At 51.7% G+C, this 21,536-nt stretch overlaps 1 protein-coding gene across 2 annotated transcripts in view; it reads left to right on the top strand.

The window, feature by feature from the left end:
- Unc5b (unc-5 netrin receptor B) overlaps positions 1–17,186 on the top strand; it is a 62,140-nt gene extending 44,954 nt beyond the window's left edge. Inside the window, exons 3-17 of one of the 2 annotated variants that reach the window (XM_051186741.1) lie at positions 1,948–2,091; positions 2,424–2,527; positions 3,378–3,558; positions 4,227–4,394; positions 4,973–5,137; positions 5,326–5,358; positions 7,158–7,352; positions 7,608–7,997; positions 8,628–8,715; positions 10,158–10,326; positions 10,420–10,653; positions 12,540–12,689; positions 13,263–13,427; positions 14,415–14,596; positions 16,566–17,186. In XM_051186741.1, coding sequence (XP_051042698.1) covers positions 1,948–2,091; positions 2,424–2,527; positions 3,378–3,558; positions 4,227–4,394; positions 4,973–5,137; positions 5,326–5,358; positions 7,158–7,352; positions 7,608–7,997; positions 8,628–8,715; positions 10,158–10,326; positions 10,420–10,653; positions 12,540–12,689; positions 13,263–13,427; positions 14,415–14,596; positions 16,566–16,731 — 2,534 coding nt within the window. In that variant the 3' untranslated portion in view covers positions 16,732–17,186. The remainder of the gene's footprint in view (positions 1–1,947; positions 2,092–2,423; positions 2,528–3,377; positions 3,559–4,226; positions 4,395–4,972; positions 5,138–5,325; positions 5,359–7,157; positions 7,353–7,607; positions 7,998–8,627; positions 8,716–10,157; positions 10,327–10,419; positions 10,654–12,539; positions 12,690–13,262; positions 13,428–14,414; positions 14,597–16,565) is intronic. The other variant, XM_051186743.1, reaches the window with a different exon arrangement.
- Positions 17,187–21,536: the final 4,350 nt, after the last annotated feature.

The following is a 21,536-nucleotide window of genomic DNA, read 5'->3' as shown; positions in this document are numbered from 1 at the left end:
CTGTGTTGCTTTGGAGCCTGTCCTGGAACTCGCTCTGTAGATCAGACTGTCCTGGAACTCACAGAGATCTGCCTGCCTCTGTCTCCCGAATGCTGGGATTAAAGTGTGTGCCACCAACGCCCGGCTACTGAATGTAAAGATATTTTAAGTAATAAAATTTCACATGCTTTTAATCCCAGCCAGGAAGCAGAGGCAGATTAATCTCAGATTGAGGCTAGCCTGGTCTAGGATAGCCAGGGCTATGCAGAAAAACCCTGTCTCAAAAAACAAAACCAAATAAATTTGGGGGAGTATTTTGGATTGCAGGTTGGGGGTGCTCTAACCTGTAAATATTACAGGAATGATCAAACAAGTGGTACTGGGTTGCAGCCCAGACCCTAAGGAAGGACAATGACTGAACCTCAGGGATGGGCACACAAGGGCCCTTCCTGCTGAGGTGAGGCCCACCCTGCTGCCAGTGCCCCAGGCTCAGGGAAGGTGCCTTTCTCCAGGCCCTGTCACTGGTGTGAGAGCCCTGACAGAATGCTTTTCCCAGAGCATAGACCTAGGAAGAGAGCACACACAGGTGTTCACTGACAGACAGGGGGACGAGACAGGCAGCCCAAGCCCAGCATCTGGCTGGCTCTCTCCCGTTTCTGTCCCTCGGGCATGCCTATTGCTCCCTTCTTAGTCTGTGTCTGTGTCTCCTCTACCTTTTTCCTCCTGACCCTGCCACCTTCTTTCTCCTTCAATTCCTGTTTTGCCTTGAAAAGCCCCGATTTCAGGCCCACCCAGTTGTAAAGCTACACCCCAGACTTATCCACCACTAAGCGCTGCTCCTGAGGTTCAGTCGCAGGTGTGAGCATGGTACCAGCATTCTAAAATAAAGACTTCATATTCCACTCTTGTCTAAAATCTGGTGAATAAAAGAATTGGAAGCAAAGCAAGACAAGCAGGCTTGTCAGTCCTTGACCTTTGAGAAGCTGAGGCAGGAAGATGAAAAGTTCGAGGTCAGCCCAGGTCCACATAGTGAGATCCTGTCTCAATAAAAACTGAAGAGAATAGTTTAACCCACCACCCAGACGATATCACTCTGGCTGTGTGACTGTGGGGTGGTTACTCAGCCTCTCTGAGCCCCATGTGCTTCCTTCTGTTAGCAGGAGGTTCCAGCAGGGAGGTAGCTGTAGTGCCAGACAGGCCGAGAACCAGGGCCCTCTGGGCCCTGCCAAACACCTCTGCATTCTGCTGGGGTTGTCCTGGCCTCTTACAACCAGTCCTTACTTCTTTGGCCCGTGAGTCCCTTCTCGTCCCCAGTCGGGGAAAGCCATGAGTTCTAGCCAAAGCAAGACACAGTTTACCTGCTGGGGCCCTCAGATGGTGGCCCATGGTGGTAGTAACAACCCCATGGTCCCTAATGAGATAACATTATAGAGACCCTTTTAGCCAAGCAAGGGGATTAAACTTCATCCTCCAGGCTAGGAGGTTAATGAAAGACTTTAAACAAAAAGTATGAAATGACCACATGGCTCTTGTTCCTGCTATCAAGACCACATGGAAATTGAGGTTCTTTTGGACCCACTAGTTGTGCCTAGTGGTGCCACAGCCCATGCATGGGAAGGCAGCTGTTACTAAGACGAGAGAGAAGACAGGCCTACTTTCAGCTCCCTGGGCATAGAAGGGACAGAAGAGTTCCAGGCAGGAGGCAGTGTGCTGAGGTCCTGTGGAGGACCTGGGTCTTTCTTCTGAGGGAATCTGTGGAACATGTGTGTTCTTGACATGTCCAGGCTAGTTGGGTGGTGAATGGGGTGAATGGGTCTGACGATACAGAAGGCTGGCATTAGCTTTCACGCAGACCTGGGGAATGGCTCCAAATGGAAGCCTGTAGGATTCTGCAGGGGAGACACAGGCTGAGGTGGAAGGGAGGTGGCATCTTCCCCTGTCACTGAGGACCCGGCTTCTCTCTCCCAGGCTTGCGGATTCGAGAGGTGCAGATCGAGGTGTCTCGGCAACAGGTGGAGGAACTCTTTGGGCTGGAGGACTACTGGTGCCAGTGTGTAGCCTGGAGCTCTTCAGGAACCACCAAGAGTCGCCGAGCCTACATCCGCATTGCTTGTATGCTACCTTGATTTCCCCACTCTATCTCTCCACTGATGTCAGAGAGAAATATCCACTAAAGGGACAGCATGTGCATGCCAGCTCAGATGGGCTCTTACACCCAGAAGCCAGGCCTCAGGTCCCAGGGTTGCCAGCAGTCTTTGCCACCTGTGAAAGGAAGCCAGAAGCTTCTAGGCAAGGTCCCAGAGTCAGGGAGCAGACCCGGTTTCCCTGGTGAAGAGAGCCTGTAAACAGGTCTTTAGATATACTCTGACCCCTAGTGGCCACAATGGGCACTTCATGCTCCCATCCAGCACTCACCAGTTAGTTACACTTGACTTTTCTCTCAGACCTGCGCAAGAACTTCGATCAGGAGCCTCTGGCAAAGGAGGTGCCATTGGATCATGAGGTCCTTCTGCAGTGCCGCCCACCGGAGGGAGTGCCTGTGGCTGAGGTGAGGGGGATGTGCTTCTGCTTCTCCTGCACTCCACTCACACCAGACCTCGTCCAGCCCTGCAACCTCACTGGAAGACAAGCCCAGGGCTCCTTGGGTAGGCTCCAGCTGAGTCCCTGCATAGACCCAGGAAACCACAGGTTTCAGTGTGTATGCTTGGATGCCCACTCCCTCAGCTAGATACCACCTTCCTCTTTGCCCGTACATGCCCCCACGCTGGTATAGAAGTCTAAAGAGGCATGTGGTTTTGCACCGAAGGACAGACCTCTTACTTGGGACTCAGCTGTCAAGCCCCCAAACTTTGTACTGGTTTCCTAGGTTTCTTCTTGTGCCCTCCTGGGCAGTGGGTGCAGTGGGCTCCTGAATGGTGATTGTTAACTGTTGGGCTTTGGTCTCCTCAGCAGCCCTGCGATGTGGACGAAGCCAACCCTTTACAGATGGGAGGGATGGTGTGACCTAGGTTGTGACTGCTAGTGCGTAGCAGAGCGGAGGACTAAACCTAGGGGTCCTGTTGTGGGAGCTTAGGCTGGGACAGACATGAGCAGCCTGTGTGTGTTTAGTATTCTCTGAGCCCAGCGTGTCTGTCACATTCACCCCTGCCCCATGGGGTGAGTGCTGTTCAGGGTCCATCTTACAGTTGGTAAAGTTGAGGCCCTGTGTCTTCCAAGATCACTCCGCTGGTAAATGATGTTCCCCACAGTGGTGCTGGTACCTGTTGCTACCAGGCGTGACCGTAGGCATGGACATGGGCAGGACCTGAATTCTACCTATGCTTGGCCCCCTCCTTCTGCAGGAGGCCCATCCTCAGTGCCAGCTGGCAGACAATGAGTCCTCACTTCTCCCTCCACAGGTGGAGTGGCTCAAGAATGAAGATGTCATTGACCCCACTCAGGACACCAACTTCCTTCTCACCATTGACCACAACCTCATCATCCGCCAGGCTCGCCTATCAGACACAGCCAACTACACCTGTGTGGCCAAGAATATTGTGGCTAAGCGCCGGAGCACCACTGCCACCGTCATTGTCTACGGTGTGGATGGAGGCCTTGCTGGGATATACTGTGGTTATCCTAGGTTTCCTCTATGGTGGGAGCTCTCAGGTTCTAGGGGGAGGCCTGAGGCAACACATCCCACCTATCCTGACCTGCAGGAGGCCAGTGGACCCCCTGAACTGTATGGAGAGGCAATCTAGAGAGATAAGTGGCCAAGTCAGGCACTCTGGGTCCCCAGTTAGGAGTACTCCCTACTTCTCAGGGCCCCTTGACCACCTCTAAAAAAGACCCACATCTCCTGAGTTAAGCCCAAGGTAGTGTCATAACTGGATTTTCACACTCATGTCATTTTGTCCCAGTAAGGATGCTATCTAGGCCTGCACACTGCTCTCTGCTATTTTTTTTTTTTTTTTTTTTTTTGGGTCCAAAGATAGCGGGAAGAGTCATAGTGACAGTGACTAGAAAGCACTAAGAAGTCATCTCCTGGGATTCAGTCCTAGGCCAAAGCCCAGGTATCCCTCCAGCCTTCCTGTGTCACTGTACAATAGGCCAGGGTTAGACAGTGACCTCCTAGGCTCTTTGAGGTGCTGAAAGTGGTGTCTCAGTGCCCAGCCCCAAAGTGGCTGATTAGTAAAGGTAGGTGATGGGTTTGAAATACCTGGAGGAACCCAGATCAATGCTAACTGTGTGATGACCCGTCCCCACAGTGAATGGTGGCTGGTCCAGCTGGGCAGAGTGGTCACCCTGCTCTAATCGATGTGGCCGAGGCTGGCAGAAGCGTACACGGACCTGTACCAACCCGGCCCCACTCAATGGAGGTGCCTTCTGTGAGGGACAAGCCTTCCAGAAGACAGCCTGCACCACAGTGTGCCCCGGTAGGAGTCACAAGCCCACCCAGACTCCTCTGCCTATGGGATGTGTATAGAGTTGGGGTGGTACCTTCCCCGTGAGTTCCCCCTGAGCAAGGAAGTGTCCAGACCCCAGGTCCTCAGCATACTCTGTTGCCTCTAGCATCTGATTCTGTCCCAAGCTACTGGAGAGCTGGAATCAGAGGCAATGAGCTGAAGCTACATAGGGCTCCTCACTTCAAGAGCTGCAGGGGTCCCAGAGAGCTCCCTGAATGTATCTGTTGAGATGCCTGTTGGCTGTCTGTCTTTCCCCTTCTGTAGGTTCATCAACACCCCCCCCCCCAGGACAGCTATGCTTGTCCTTTGGTTGTGTATATGTGACTGTGAGCTGATTTCTCACCCTGGTTTTAGACTCTGTGCTAGTAACCTTAAGTATCTTTGTTCTTGTCTATTGAGTGCATCTAACTGTCCCTTGCCTGTAGCAGTGTGGGTATGCTATTTATTGGTTTACTGATTGGCATGTATGTTGCATGCATGTATGCGTTGTTGTTATTGCTTCTGTGTTGCTGTTGGAATGCATAACTGCATGTGCTGTGCTCCCACAGTGGATGGAGCATGGACTGAGTGGAGCAAGTGGTCAGCCTGCAGCACAGAGTGCGCGCACTGGCGCAGCCGTGAATGCATGGCGCCCCCACCCCAGAACGGAGGCCGTGACTGCAGCGGAACACTACTTGACTCCAAGAACTGCACCGATGGGCTGTGCGTGCAGAGTGAGTGGTCTGGAGTCAGGTGACAAACCCCTCTGCCCCTGCCTAGCCTTGGGCCACTGTGCCCACCTGAGCAGAGCAGCCCGTAGGGCCTCTGTCCTTCATCTCACCCATACCATGCCCCATTACCTTCTCTACCATCCTTTTTCTGTCACCTGTGTCATCGTCTTTCCCTTTATTTCCCTTGACAGATAAGAGAACTCTAAACGACCCTAAAAACCACCGTAAGTCCCATTTCATGACTGTCCTCTTTCTTCTGGGGATCCCTGGCTTTCCCTGGCTGGCTTTCCATGGGTGTGGGGTATAAGGCAGGGAGAGTTGACTTTTATTTCTCCCCAGTACAAACCCATAGGATCCCTGTACCTCATGCATTTTGCCACACTCCCATCACAGAGAGGCTAGCAGACTCTTGGCTAACAGAAAGGCCCCAAGATTCCCCCTTACCCACTTGTTATAGAATAGCAAACTGAACCTCAGAGAGGAGAGGAAATTTATCCAAGGAGCAAACCAGGAAATAGCTGAACCAGGACTTGAACCCAAATATGTTTGTGGCCAAAGCAGACAGCCATAATCACTCTCCTTCCTCTCTGAGACATGCCAGGAGACAGTGTCATGCCTGTCTACCTCTGCCCCACACTGTACAGTGACACTGCTCTGATTCAGCTCCCAAGGGACTCCTCCTGCCCCTGGGACTCTTGCCGCTGTGACTGCAATATCAGAGCAACACAGCCTCTCCCTCAGACCAGCCTGTGGTAATTAAAGAACAATTTCAGATCATTCTGGTATCATAAAACCTGCAGGGAAGGCTTCAGCCCAGCACCCCGAGAGGCCAGGCTGGTGGCTGATGAGAGAGTATAAATCGCCAAGCAAGTGGCCCCCAGTGTGAGTGAGGACATTAGAGTGTGAGAGCCAAGCTTAGGGAAGAGCCTGCTCCTACTGGGACAGGGGGTCCGGGGAGGGGGCATGTCAGCCCTGAAGAAGAATCTCTAGTAGTTCCCTGGTTGCCAGGATGCTCTGGGGATCCCTAGTGAGGACTGGTAGGCAGTGTGGAAAATGAGCAGATTCCCAGAGCAGGAACCCATGGCCTCCATCCTATGTGGCATGGGCCATGGGTGTGGACGGCTAGCCATTGAACTCAGGCTACCTCTCCCAGAGTTCCCTGTTTCTAATGAAGTACAGGTCTCAAAAGAAACAAGGTCAAAGAGCAGCTGACTGGTGGCGCCCATCTTGGCTGTGCCTGAGCTGGCTGATGTGATAGTTGCTCACTGCAGGTGGCTTTTTAAATTCATATTTCACATTCATTAAAAAAAACAAAACAAAAAACCCACAGCTCCTCAGTCTCACTGGTCACAGTTCAGTTTCCAGTAGCCACATTTGTCTACTTGAGTACACAAAGGATGGTGTGGACAGGATAGCCACATCCTCTTAGAATGACCAACCAGTGGGCCCTACCTCTGACCTTGCCACGTTTCTGCCAGGCCATGAGTTACTTGCAACAGCAGCGCCCCCTGCTGAAGGAAGGAGGTGTAGCCGGTGGGTGGCCTCCCCAATTCCATCTCTTCGCCCATCTGCTCACCACCTCTCCATCCATTGCTTTGCCTCTCACACCACACTCCTTCTACCTTCTCCACCTCCCATCCTTGGCGTAGCTGAGGTGACTGAGAAGATTTCAGGGAACCAGGGCTTTTGGTCATATGGAAGAGTTGTAGTCTTGGAACGACATTTTGCATTTAGCTGGGATTATGTGCCCTCACATTTCTGAGCCCCACACCCCTGGCTCCAGCAATGAGCCATGAGTGAACTTGTGAATCAGACCTATTGCTTGAGTTACCTTCGGCACTATACTGGGAGGGTAGGCAACAGGGCAGGGACCTGTGACAATTTTCTGAGGAAGGGATGGACTTAGAGGGTTGTGAGGCTCACCTGAGGCCACTGTTGTGTCTTGGCAGGTGAAGCTTAGAATCTAGATTTTCCTTGGGACCCTAAAGGGCCTGCCCCTCACTTATTCCTACCGCTTTTATAGTTCTGGAACCCTCAGGAGATGTGGCACTGTATGCAGGCCTCGTGGTGGCCATCTTCGTGGTTGTGGTAGTTCTCATGGCAGTGGGCGTGGTGGTGTACCGAAGAAACTGCCGGGACTTTGACACGGACATCACCGACTCCTCTGCTGCCCTCACTGGTGGTTTCCACCCTGTCAACTTCAAGACTGCAAGGCCGAGTAAGGACCTGGAGAAGCCTGGGGTAGCAGGAATGGCTGGGGGGAACCTCAGATCTGTGTAGCTATCACTGAGCTGGGTCCTGACAGCTCCCTGATATGTTTCCTCATTTGTCTAAGGCTCCCTGTGACTGGCAAGTAAGCCTTCTGTGACTAGACATGTGGAGAAGACGGAAGGCCCAGAGGGGACAGAGTGGGCGGGGCCAGTGTGGTGAGGAGTGGGGGAGCTGATTCTGACTCTCACATTCACCCCTGCAGACAACCCACAGCTCCTGCACCCGGCCGCCCCTCCAGACCTGACAGCCAGTGCTGGCATCTACCGTGGGCCCGTGTATGCCTTGCAGGACTCTGCTGACAAGATCCCTATGACTAATTCACCCCTGCTGGATCCCCTGCCCAGCCTTAAGATCAAGGTCTATAACTCCAGTACAACCGGCTCTGCATCTGGCCTGCCTGATGGAACTGACCTGCTAGGTGTCCTACCGCCCAGCACATACCCAGGCGATTTCTCCCGGGACACCCACCTACTGCACCTACGCAGCGGAAGCCTTGGTTCCCAGCAGCTCCTGGGCGTACCGCGAGATCCCAGCAGCAGCCTCAGTGGCACCTTTGGTTGCCTGGGTGGGAGGCTGAGCATTCCTGGCACAGGTAGCCATTGGTCCTATTGTTGATGGGAAAGTGAAGCTCAGGGCAGATTACACATAGAGAAGTCTAGTAGAAGCCCTGGCCTCAGGCCTACCTGGGCCTCTCTAGGCCAGGGGAGTCTTAGCTCAGCCACTTGGAGGGACCTCATTGCCCTTGTCAGGTTGGGAGAATGGCTCTTATCATTACAGTTCCACAGAGAGGTCCTAATTTTGGTTGGCAGCAGGACAGGGATGCCCATCTTGACTTGTGAAAGTAGCAGCTGGCAGCTCTTCAAGGTGCTGTCCCAAGCCAGCGTGGAGCTAGCACAGGGGCCTTCTCTCTCTCTCTCTCTCTCTCTCTCTCTCTCTCTCTCTCTCTCTCTCTCTCTCTGTGTGTGTGTGTGTGTGTGTGTGTGTGTGTGAGAGAGAGAGAGAGAGAGAGAGAGAGAGAGAGAGAGAGCAGATGTTACAGGCCTGTGTCCCGTCTGATCCTGGGCAGACCAGCTGTGTGGCCTGGCTGTGCCCTGTGTCTGCCACCACTTCTCTCCCTAATCTATAGTCTTTCCCTTCCCTAAGCTGGAGCCAGGTCCCATCTCATTCTTATCACCTCTGTCTCCTCTGGCCCTTTCTGATGAGACCTTCCCTTCCTCCCTAGGGGTCAGCCTGTTGGTGCCAAATGGAGCCATTCCCCCCGGCAAGTTCTATGAGATGTATCTACTTATCAACAAAGCTGAAAGCACCCTGTGAGTAGACACTCCAGCCTGGCCAGGCAATGCTTCTTTTCCTCTGCCCACCCCAGACACAGATATTTCCATTTGGAGCTTGGTCCCCGTTATCCAGGGTCCCCCAGAAAAAGTATGTACTAACTGGGTAAAACCCATTAGCAAGTCCTTTCCGTGTGAAGGGGATTTGTAAACAAGGGTATTGCTTCCTGGCCCATGCTGTGGCAAATGTCTATTAAGAACTTGAGGTGGGCATTAATTTGGGCTCACCATGGTGACAGCCCCTCTAGCTGTGGTCACAGGAGCATGAAGCATCCATGGTTGGAAGCAGAGAGGGGTGGGTGCTGGTGCCCAAGATTCCCCTCTCCTTTGCTTTCTTTTTCACTTGGTCTGGATCCCTAGTCCTTCAGAGTAGGGCTCTCCTACTGAACCCTCTCAGGGACACCCTCACAGATAGGCATGTCAGGGGAGCATCTCCTCGGTGACTCCAAATCCAGCCAAATTGACAGAAAAAATTAACTATCACAGTTAGCAAGGAAAACTAAACATTTCAGTTTGAACATGGGCCTAGAACATGAACAAGTGGTTCACATACACACATGCCATATATGTTTACATGCCATGTATGTTGTTTATGACAAGTCATTCCATCTGAATTATAGTCACAGAAAGTTCATGAAGCAACATGGATAGACATTAAGAGTTTGCTTAAGGAACCTGTAAGGATGTTTTCCTCAGGTTAATACTGCCACGCTTCCAAGAACATGGGCACACCACCTTCCTAACACACTGGTGATTATGTAGGTTGAGACCAGCTCTCCCGAGGGCAGTGTGACAGCTTGCAACCCAAGGGCAGTGTGACAACATGCATTAAGAATGTTCCAAAAGCTGGCTCATGAGACGTCTCAGTGGGTAAAAGTGCTTGCCAGCAAGCCTGAGTTGCATCCCCAGAGCCCACAGGGAGAGCTGACTCTTATAAGTTGTCCTCTTACACACACTCCAAAATGGTTTTATTGTTGTCTTTTGAGATAGGGTCTCACCCTGGCTGTCTGTCCTGGAACTCACTATGTAGACAGGCTGGCCTTGAACTCACATCAGCCTAAGTGCTGTGATGAAAGAGGAAAGGTGTATGCCACATTGTTCTTTTTTTTTTTTTTTTTTTTAATAACCTCAAATGGTTTTTGTGTATTTTGTTTGTTTTAGAGAAAGACCAGAGACCAGAATGTTCTATAAAACCCCTTTGAGACTGCACAAAGCTTTGGCTGAGACTGTTTTGATGTAACAGCAAAAACCTAGAATGCAATTCCCAGTTTATGCCATATCCCTACTTCTCACCCAGTTCTCCGAGCAGCAGAGACTTGCCTCAGCACAGGCTCTGGGGGCCTGCAGGGGTGGAGTGTGTCCCTGCTTCATGAATACTCCAGCCTTTGTTCACTGCTTCCTTCTGCCCTCCCCCCCCCCAGCCCACTTTCGGAAGGGACCCAGACAGTATTGAGCCCCTCGGTGACCTGTGGTCCCACGGGCCTCCTCCTGTGCCGCCCTGTCATCCTCACTGTGCCCCACTGTGCTGAAGTCATTGCCGGAGACTGGATCTTCCAGCTCAAGACCCAGACCCATCAGGGCCACTGGGAGGTGAGGCGCTGGGTGGAGTGGCTGACTCTCAGAACTGGCCCTCTCCTGACTCATCCCAGCCCACATGGCAACATCCTCTTCCCCTGCCTGTAGGAGGTGGTGACCTTGGATGAGGAGACGCTGAACACCCCCTGCTACTGCCAGCTGGAGGCTAAGTCCTGTCACATCCTGTTGGACCAGCTAGGCACCTATGTGTTCACGGGCGAGTCCTACTCCCGCTCTGCCATCAAGAGGCTCCAGCTGGCCATCTTTGCCCCAGCCCTCTGCACTTCCCTGGAGTATAGCCTCAGGGTCTACTGTCTGGAGGACACACCTGTGGCATTGAAGGTGGGAGCATGCAGGGGCAAAAGGCTAGCCCATCAGGGCGCACAGTCCCTGCCAGGTTTCTCTCTGGCACCAGCCTTCCATCATAGTCACTTGCTTCCATCAGACAGGGAACGAGGAGGCCACAGCTCCTGACTGGGGGACAGACCATGAAATCTCAGAGGAGTTTGAGAAAGTGCACCTCAGACCTAAGCCCTAGACAGCAAGATGTCACTCTGGGTAGAGGAGAGAGGAAGGACATGTCCAACAGGCAGAATGACTTTCTGCTGAGACAGGTGTGCAGCTCAGCATGTGTGGACAGTGTAGGGTGTGTGTCTGTGTAACCATGTAAGTGAGAGGGAGGGCTGGAGAAGCAGGCTGCTTGTTTAGTAAGCTCGGGTTATGCTTAGTAACTGGGATGCTGTCCAGTGGCAAGGGGCCCAGCTGTAGCAGACCCAGTTCACAGTTGCTCTGTAGAACGAAAGGGGTGTGTGTGTGTATGTGTGTGTGTGTGTGTGTATGTGTGTTGGTAAACAAGAGGCAAAGGCCACTTGGAAAGGTGGGGCCAAGTTCCAGATGGCAGGCAGTGGCAGTGGCCAGAAGATGAGGTTGGGCCTTGTGGTCGGTCAGTAGGATAGACCAGTGAGAATAGCCCAGGCTTCCAGCAGACACAAAGCAAAGCCAGTAGAGACCAGAAATGAGGGAGAGGCAAGGGCAGGTGAGGAGATGTTGCACAGAGATGGAAGGGAATAATGTCGGCAGATATGCCAACCTATGTAGGCACCCTCTGTCATACTGTCTCAATGCCACTGTCCCTTCCTCTCCGAATCCTGTCCCCATTCCTAGGTCATCCTAGCATGATACTAGAGGATATGAGTTGGCTGTCTTCTCCATCCTTCCAGTACTCTGAGAAGCCTCATGGTTCTTTCTGACAGACCGGACAGACCAAATGCCTCCCCCCAGCCCTGAGTTAGGGTCTCTCCTAGTCACGCTGTCTCTGAGTTGCATGTGGTTTTCTCAGGCTCTGTGCTGGGGACTGATGCAACATAGATGAAAATGCCTTGTGGGAGAAGGGACAGTCCCTGTGGGGACTGTACTACCCTGACATTCCAAGAGGCCTCCAAAAGGGGTGGGGGCACTACTGGCAATCTCCTGCAGCTGGTTCTGGTGGCATTGGAGCTGGCTAGTGTTCATCCTGGCCAAAGGGTGGTGTGAAGGTCAACAGGGAAATTGTCAGAGTCTGGACCTGATTGTATTCTTTCCTTGTTCAAGCCCATCTACTCACCCTTCCTTCCCACTCACTACCGTTTTATTCATCTTACCAATACACTTGGTAAACAGCCTACATGGCCATCCAGCTACTATCTGTCCCTTCACTAATGTATCTTTCCTTCCAAATACTCTTCTAGTCATATACCCACTCATTTGAATATTTATCTGTTAACCCACAATCCAACCAGTGATCCATTCAATCATTTGTCTGTCTGTCCATCCATCTCATCCATTCTCTGTGTTCACCTAGTCATATACTCAGTCAGTATCCTACCTGTATGTCCAACCCATCCCTACATGTGTCTAATTCTTAAGTTCCTGTTACCTGTATTCATCTGTTTATCCCTCTATATGTCCACCCATATATCATCTATCCAGTTTGTCAATTATCTGTTTCTCTAGCATAGCCTGGAAGCCTGCCTGTCTGTCTGTCTAGTCATCTATCTGTCATCTATCTATCTACATTATCCATCCACCCACTCATTTTCCATTCATCCACTCGTGTATCTGCCCATCCGTTCATCTGAAACACCTTCTTTTTAACTGGATCAGTTGGGCCTGGCCGCAGACTAGCAACTTGCAGTATAAAAGACCCGTGGGCCAAGGGTAACAAGTCCCTCCCACTGCCCCATCAACAGGAGGTGCTGGAGCTGGAGCGGACTCTGGGAGGCTACTTGGTAGAAGAGCCCAAGCCTTTGCTCTTTAAGGATAGTTACCACAACCTGCGCCTCTCCCTCCACGACATCCCCCATGCCCACTGGAGGAGCAAGCTACTGGCCAAGTACCAGGTAAGCACTGGATCTGTAGAGGGGCAGGGAGGAGCCACTACTCCATCCTTTGTAGTGAAGCAAGCACTGTTTCCCAGATCTCTCATTCCTGTCCTTCTCCCCACTCTGTCGTCCTCCATGCTTCCAGCCATCTTCAGGCCCAACCCCAACTGACAGCCACGTCTCTAGCCCCTCTTGCACCTCCTACCCATGCTCATCACCTCCACATCCCCCCTCAGGCCCTTTATACTTCAAATTGTTGGTCTGGGGCTGAACCCATCTAAACAAATACGAGCCTCGCAGGCTGATTCCGCTTATCTCTGGTACCCGTGTTTCTCTGTTCCATCTTGCAATATGTGCCACCCTTGAGGCCCTAGGTGCTCCATGCTCCTGCTTGCATATACACTCTGACATACACACATGCACACACTGTGTCTTCCCCTCCCTCCCATTTCTCAGCTCCCTCCCAGAACCACTCTACTCTAAAACCATCTCATAGAGAGGCCTGAATTACCCCTGGGAGGCCCAGCCCTCCTACTTCTGGCAAATGCCCAGGCTGGCTCACCTGCAGCACTGACCCTGTCTCTCCTGCAGGAGATTCCCTTCTACCACATCTGGAATGGCAGCCAGAAAGCCCTGCACTGCACTTTCACCCTGGAGAGGCACAGCCTGGCTTCCACTGAGTTCACCTGTAAGGTCTGCGTGCGGCAGGTGGAAGGGGAAGGCCAGATCTTCCAGCTGCACACCACACTGGCCGAGGTGAGAGTCAGTGACAGCCCAGGGGACTGAGGCTCGGGCACACACGCCTCATTCCCCAGCATCTCCCGTGAAGACTCCTCTTCACCTCCCAAGTCACAGCAGGGACTGGGTCACCTTGAGCAAGCAACCATCACTTACTGAGCACTGTTCACATGACATACATTACCATATCAAGTTGTCACACCCTTGTGGAGAGGGTTATGGTGGTCCCCGTGTAGAAGATGGGAGTCTCTCAGCTAGGGCTGTAGTTCACTTGTCAGTGCTTTCATAAGCACGCATGGTGTCTTAGTCTCTGCCACACCCTACACCAGGCATGGTGTACATCTGTAATCCCAGCACTTGGAGGCAAGAGGATCCAAGATGTCTTCAGCTACATTGTGAGTTTGAGGACAGCTTGGGCTACTTGAGGCCCTGTCTCAAAAATAAAATAAAAAGGTCTTAGGCAAGGGAGTATCAGTATCCTATACTTGGCCACCAGGCAAGGCTGACTTTGAACCCGGCCAAGGTAAGGACTGGCCTGAGGCTCTCAGCCATTAACTCCAAACTGAGCTTTAGACAAAGCCAGGACCCCTAAGATAACCAGTATAGTAGAAAGCACTCAACACAGGTCTCAAGCCAGCTCTGCCCCAGGTCCTCTTTAGATTTTTCTCCACCTGTAGCAAAACTGTTCTTCATGGTCTAGGCCATGGCCATGACTCCTGGGGCTTCCTCCTCCCAAAGCTAAGTCAGCATGTGCCCAGGGATGACCATAAGCTGATCATACCTGACATGGGGCACAGAGCAATCCTTGCCCTGCAGAAGTGAGTGGGTAGAGAGAACATAGAGGAGACAAAGGTGAATCTAGAGCCCAGGGCATCATAGGTGCTAGGTAAGCACTCTACCAATTAAGCTACAACCTCAATCCTTAAGCTGATATCCAGGCAGGGAGACTGGATGAGCTCCTGTCCTGTAATACTGGCTTTTTCATTCCCTTCCCTACCCTTCCAGACACCTGCTGGCTCCCTGGATGCACTCTGCTCTGCTCCTGGCAATGTTGTCACCACCCAGCTGGGACCCTATGCCTTCAAGATACCACTGTCCATCCGCCAGAAGATCTGCAACAGCCTTGATGCCCCTAGCTCACGGGGCAACGATTGGCGGCTGTTGGCACAGAAACTGTCGATGGACCGGTGAGTATCCCAAGCCAGTCACCCCTGTTGCTTCTGTCCCCAAGGTCTGGCAGGGAAGCGGGGTGCATATCCCAGCAGACCAAGGTCAGTTCCCAGATCAGTTCCCCTTGTGCCACAATCGGTGACAGATCCACAGCTGGGTTTGTACACACTGAGTCTGAGGTCACTGTCACTCTGCCCACTCTCCCTTTAAGTGACTGCCACCACTCTCTAAGCCCTGTTCTTCCACAGTATAGGCAAATACTTTCGTGCCTATACAAGGGTAGATGCAGCCCTGATACCAGGTAGCCGTGGTCACCAGTGCCTCGATGCCCAGGCTCTTTTGGGGAACTCTGAATGCCAGATATATGTGGCAAAGGTGTTAAATAGTCACTTACTAGAAATTTTTACCCACTGGCCTTAAGCAGGTAGAAAAGCTGGCTCAGTCAGTGAAGCACTTGGCTGTGTAAGCATAAGGACCTGATGAACACATGAAAAGGAGCTGTGCTGACACACATGTAAATCCCAGCACTGAGGAGAGGGAGGCAGAAGATTCCCGAGATAAGCATTCCAGCCAGTCTAACTGAACAGTGAGCTCCAGTTCAATGAGAGACCCTGCCTCAAATGAGTTGGATGATGTTCCTGAGGATAACACAGGAGATTGTCCTTTGACCTACACACACACACACACACACACAAGCGCATGTGTTAAACATTATTATTATTTTGGGTTTTTTGAGACAGGGTTTCTCTGTATAGCCCTGGCTGTCCTAGAACTTGCTTCGTGGACCAGGCTGGCCACTCACAGAGATCCACCTGCCTCTGCCTCCCGAGTGCTGGGATTAAAGGCATGCGCCACCACCATGCCTGACTTGGTTACTAGAAATGGGAGGGGCTTAGAAAGATCAGTGAGACCATGCTCCTATTCTCAGAGGAGCTCGTGCTGCAGGATCAGGCCCAGAATGAAAGTGAACGTCAGGGTGAGTGTGGCATGCCAGCCAGGAAGATCTCTCAAGGTCCCAGCATCTTTTGATGGTAGTGATGAACAAGATGAGAGGGTGCTTTGGGTGAGCATGGACCTCACCAGCAGTGTGAGGAGATGCAGGAGACAACTCTTCCTCTCTGTGGAGTTGGTCGGGCACTTTAAAGGGGGTAAAGATGGATCTTGGTCCACAGTTCCAGAAGGTTTGGTTCCCACTCAGCCTTTGCCACTGCTGTACATCAGAGCAGATCTGACCAGTGTGGCAGGAGGCTACCTCAGAAGTAGACTGGAAGGGCCAGGGCAAGACGTGCCCCACCTTCCACAGGTCCACCTGTGGCCAACCATCTATTTAGATGTCACATACATGTGTTTAGAATGTGTGCATGCATGTAGCGCACTTTGCATGGAGCCAGGGAACAACCTCAGGTGTCAGGTTGCTCCTTCCACCTTGTTTAAGATGGGGTCTCCTTGTTCTGCTGTGTGTGCCAGGCTAGCCCAGAAGCTTCTCCCTGTCTCTATTTCCCATCGAGTGGGATGCCCAGAGAACACTAGGATTATAGGCATTTGTGCTATGCATATGACTTTTATGTTGGTTCCAGGATTGAACTCCGTGTTCACATTCACCAATGGAACTGTCCTGTCAGCCCTTATTCAGATGTTGAGCCCCTCCGTGGGTTTATCTTTGATGAATGTAGATGAATGACCCAGGCACTTGCTCAAAGCCCACCTCTAAACACTGCTTGTAGGAAGTCCAGCCGTCCAGCCGTGAGTCTTCTCAGGATTACTGCATTCCCAGACTCTTAACAGGAGATAGCTGATCTCATTCCTATTTGGAGAGGGGATGAGTCTTAGAGGGTACACTGATTTGCATAGAGCTGCACAGCCTACAGTCAGAGGAGATGGGATCAGACCCAAGGCTCTGGAGCCCACACTTCCCACCACCCAGATCTTCTCAGCTCACAGGCTGATCACCTCAGGGGAGCTAACTTTACTCTTTCCTTGCCACAGGTACCTGAATTACTTTGCCACCAAAACTAGTCCCACTGGTGTAATCTTGGACCTCTGGGAAGCTCAGCAGCAAGATGATGGGGACCTCAACAGCCTGGCCAGTGCCTTGGAGGAGATGGGCAAAAGTGAGATGCTGGTTGCCATGACTACTGACGGGGATTGCTGAGTGCTTGTGACCATGGGCCAGTGGAGACCAGTATGAGTCAGTACAAGGTGGCTTAGCAGCCTCACCGTGTCCTCACCGTGGGGGGTGTCCAGCCTCTGCCATCCCTGGCTCACAGCTGGAATGGTCCCTCACCTCCTCTCCCTGCCACACCCTCAGACCACCACCAGCCTTAGAAAACCTCTTTGCTCTACTGCTGAGAGGCCGGGATCCTCTGCCCCACCGTCTCCTGGCTCATACTGGGATGGACTGAGGCCTCTGGGGCAGCCTAAGGCCAGAGGCTTTCCCCTGTCACAACCCAGCACCCTCAGCCCTGTGACTTTGGTGGCCCACAGGTTTCAATTCTGTGTTCGTATCATCCCTGGCTAGGGACCTCTCTCCTGTCCTGGGTCCTCTTTGAAAGGTTGAGTTGAGTTCAGACTAACTGCTGGCTCCAGTCAACAAGAGAGAGAAAGAAAGCTTCAGAACTCTGAGCAAAAAACCACAAGGAAAAAAAAAAGCCCAGTTTCTTAGGAAACGAAAATGATTTATTATCCAGCTCCTTGGATAGGTCCTTTTTAAGAAAAATCAAACAAAAAAGTAAGAATAGAAAAAAGAGGGGTCGGGGCACTTTTATTCTCCAGTGTGTTTAAAGATGGGTAGGTGGGTAGGTATGCTTGTGACTTGGGCCACAGGCAAGTGCATTCTTGGCCACATGTGTGCACATATGTGTGCATGCCTAGGTGTGGACAGGGAAGTGCTTTGCTACTCTTGAACCCATTGTGGACTAGATTCTGACAATGCCTCAGTTTCCCCAGCTGTGTGGGGTTTCAGCCATGATGCTGAGTTCTAAAAATGCAAGCAGAAGCTGGGCCCCGGTGCTCCTCCCACCCTGCAGAGCCCCAGGCAGGTGCCCCTGTGGCCTCCTGGGTTTCAGAGAATCCGCTTGGAGGCCCAGGCTGGCCGTGACCTGGGGAGACAGTTCAGGTCTCTTGCCCTAGTGATTCCTGGTCTAGTAATGTAGCCCAGAGGCGAGGCTCCTGCAGAGAGGGAGGGGGCCTCCAGGTTCCCTCTGAGGCTGGATGGCTTTGTGTCTAGGTGGGCACTGCACCCACCCTGCACCTCTAGTTCTTGGTTCACCCCGCTTGCTCTCCTGCTAGGGTCAGGAGATATGAAGGTAGCTATGGAGACTGGGCATGTCCTGGGCTTTGAAAGTTGGGACTTACAAGGGGAAGCAGATTTCATGGTCATAGACGCAGAAAGTGTCTGTGTCCTGGCTTCTCCACTGCCGCTCCTGAGGTGGGGCTCCGAGATTGAGACCAAGATGTCCTTGCACCTAGGTGAAAGCTGCCTCACACAGTGGCTCTTCCTGCCAAAGATGCCCCTCCCTGTGGGCATGTTCTTGCTGGTCACTGTTGGCCCATGCACAGAAAGGGCCTCTGTCCCTTATGGGAGTCAGAAGACCAGAGACCAAGTTCTAGTTGTGCTGTGTGACTTTGGGCATATAACCACCTTCTCTGAGCTCTCCTGTCCTTTTTATCCTGGAAGCTCTGTGAGGCCTCTTGGTGGGGGACTCTCACTTTTCTGGGCTTCAGAGGGGAATCAAGTAGAGAGAAGCTGATTGTGGTCTGTGGGCCCTGATAGGAACACTTGGCAAATAGGTCCCAGTTAGCTAGAGCCTGGAATAGGACTTCAAGTGGACAGTTTGGTAGCAGCAACCCAGGTAATGCCAACTGTGGGCTGAGCCAGGGCTCTTGGGTTGGGGTTGGGTTTTCCACTCCTGCCTTCAGTGATCTGGAGCCTCGTTTTCCCCTTCTGACCAGCTTGGTCTTGCTGGGTCCTGCAGGGTATTTGTTTGTCATCTTGGGTATGTGTGTGTTTACAAGTGTGTGTGTGTGTGTGTGTGTGTGTGTGTGTGTGTGTGTTTGTGTGTTTGTGTGTGTGTACCTGTGCTTTTCAACTTGGGCACATCAGGGCACCCCTCCCAGAATGCACATATCTGTTCCCGCATGTGGACATGGCCTCTGTGCCCAGGATTGTGCCACTGGAGGTGGGTACACCTGTTGGCTGCCCCCGAGTCACAGGGTCAGTCAGTGTATCTCCTATGTGCCTCTCCTGCCCTCTCTTATGGGGCCCATGATTCTGTGCTCTGGCCAGACACCTCCTGAGGGATGGGGCCCCTCCTCATCCCTGATCTTCCAGGGCCCTCTGGACCCCATCTTGAAGCTCCCAGGTATCTGAGAAGTGGCTGGGAGCTTGGATGCAGGGGTGTGAACATGGCTCCATGACCCTGGATTCCAATATGTGGGGATGATCCCAGCCCCACCCATTCATTCTGTAAACAACCTGTAAATAGTCTTTAGCATTCCTCTTGTAATGAGATTAATTTTTATGAAATAAATTATATTTCTTAGTCTAATTAAAAAAAAAAAAATCCAGGTCCTGGTCTGATGTGTTCTTGGTGTCTTTTAATGGCAGTTGGGTGTGACTGTTTTGTTCTTCCCATAATTCCATAGCAATTCAGAGCTTCAACCCTTGATCCAGCTCAACAACCTCACCTTACAGAAGAGAAAATGGGCTTTCTCACAGTTGCACAGCAAGTTAGGTCCTCATGAAGAGCCTGGACCTCACCCTGCTCACCACTCAAGACCTAAAGCTCAGAGCCTAGGTGGGAGGGATGATGGACTAAGGCCAGCACCCATTTGCCTCACCTTTCACAAGGATGTGCCCCAACTGAGGGTGGAGAAAGGGGATCAGATCAGTGTGTCAACCTGTGGTGTGAGGATGCTGTACAGGCAGAATGCATGACATGAACACACTGGGATTGTGTGGCTGGGTACAAGGCACAGCTGAGCAGTTTACCACCCAGAGAATACTCCATCTAAGGAGGGTGGCAGCATTCCCACAGGACATTGTGTGTTCTCCCAGCAGGTGGCAGAGGGGTCACATTTTATTTTTCATGACTGATAGTTACCTCCATTTAAATTGGTCCCCATAACCCTGTAGATCTCAGCCTCACCCTGTGAGTTGGGTCTGGTTGGGAGTTCCCAGTCCTTGTTGCCTCTAGCTCCTTGAGTTTGGAGGATCATGGTGCCCACCACACACTTAAGGGTGGTGCCACCTAGTGGTAAGACCCTCATCTTACATTAACGGAGTGTCTCCAGAGATGGCGCTGGGGCCATCTCAGTGTGGAGAGCATGTGAGGCAGGTCTGAGGTGAGAAGTTAATAAGAAAAGGGAAATCATGTGTCTCCGGTGTGTCTATGGTCTTGTAGGGAGGCAGGGCACAAGTGTGTATACACCTCCGCATTCACTACCTGGGCTGTCAAGACCAGAGACAGCCACATTCAGTGAATTTCTAGGCCCCAGAAGCTGTGGTCTTAAAATGCAAGGAGAATTTATTGATCTGACAGGCAGATGGACATGTCCTGGAAGTGAGGCATGGGGAGAGAGACAGATTGTCTGCGACTAGTGAGATGGAGAGGACAGACTTGTGAAGCCCAGTGGCTGGCATCGTGAGAAAACAGGGAGGACAAACTACTGGGACAAAGGGGCCTCCCAAGCCACCATTAACTATAGCTCACAGAACCGGGGCCTTTTTAGACTGAGGTTTAAGGCCGGGTGAAAAAAGCAGCACTATTCGGGGAGGGGAGCTTTGTAGTGGAGACTAAGTCTCCACTAAGGCAAAACTGCACAGATGCCATTGAGCCACAGCAGAATAGGGGCGCTAGGGCTTGGTGTGGACTTTGGCGTGAAGGAAAGGTTCTCAGAACCTCCTGGCCCTGCTGGGTACTGTGGTTAACACATTCTGCCCTGTGGGGTCAATGCGCCACAGGGACAATAAGAAAGCTACCACTAGGTGAAGCCTGAAAACCGATGCAGTTAGAACCAAGAAGGATCTGGTGCAAAGCTCTGAATGTTCCTGATGTTTCTGTCGGCAACCCAGGGAGCTTGGAATACTTTTTTTCCAGGCAACCTAGAAGCACCCTCCTCTGGTATGAAATTGGAATAGCAGTGAGATAACGTTGGATCACAGAAATATCGCCATTGGAACCAAATGGTGGTGAATTAACATCCATAAAAAAATGAAAACAATCTAGAATTCCAGACCTTGTGACGAGAACGTTCTCTTAAAAATGTATTTATCTGTAATGTGTATTAGTGTGCACATGTGCCACAGTGTGGAGGTCAGAGAATAACTCCGCATAGCTGGTTCTCTCCAACCACCACATAGGTTCCTGAACCCTTACCCACGCAGTTATCTGGTGACCCTGGAAGCTGTCCTTATAAAGGCTAGCAGACTACCTCGACAGAAACAGAAATGATTTTAGGTGGTGACAAGCCTGGGAGCAGCTGGGTGAGAGATAGTGGAAAGAGCATCTGGACAGAAATATCAGCAGCTGTGACAAAAAAAGGGGGCATCGCAGTGAGTTCCCAAATACTATAATTAAGCTACACAAGCCCCAGCAGGGAGTGTCTTGGGGGGGGGGGTCTCTGTGACACAGTTTCTCTGTCTTCTGTGATATCCTTACAAAATGATCTGGACACTCTCCACCTAGAGATGAAGATTAGCCAGGAATGGTGGTAATCCAAGTTACTAAGGTTTCGGACTCTAAGCAGGCCTAGGATGAAAGTAAAGGAGTGTCTCACGGATGGAACAGGGACAGAGGATTCAAGGGCCTGAGTCCCCTATAAGTCAGAATTTCTGGGGGAGCTGATGAGCCGGCATACAGCTAGGAGAGGTGACTTGAGTCACCTTGGGAGAGACGGATTAGAACTAGTTATTGTGGAATATTAGAAATATTTAGTATTTCGTCTGGGAGCCCTGGA

Source organism: Phodopus roborovskii, unplaced genomic scaffold (assembly GCF_943737965.1).
Source record: "Phodopus roborovskii unplaced genomic scaffold, PHOROB, whole genome shotgun sequence".
Classification (NCBI taxonomy): Eukaryota; Metazoa; Chordata; class Mammalia; order Rodentia; family Cricetidae; genus Phodopus; species Phodopus roborovskii.
This window is presented reverse-complemented; position numbering and strand designations above follow the sequence as displayed.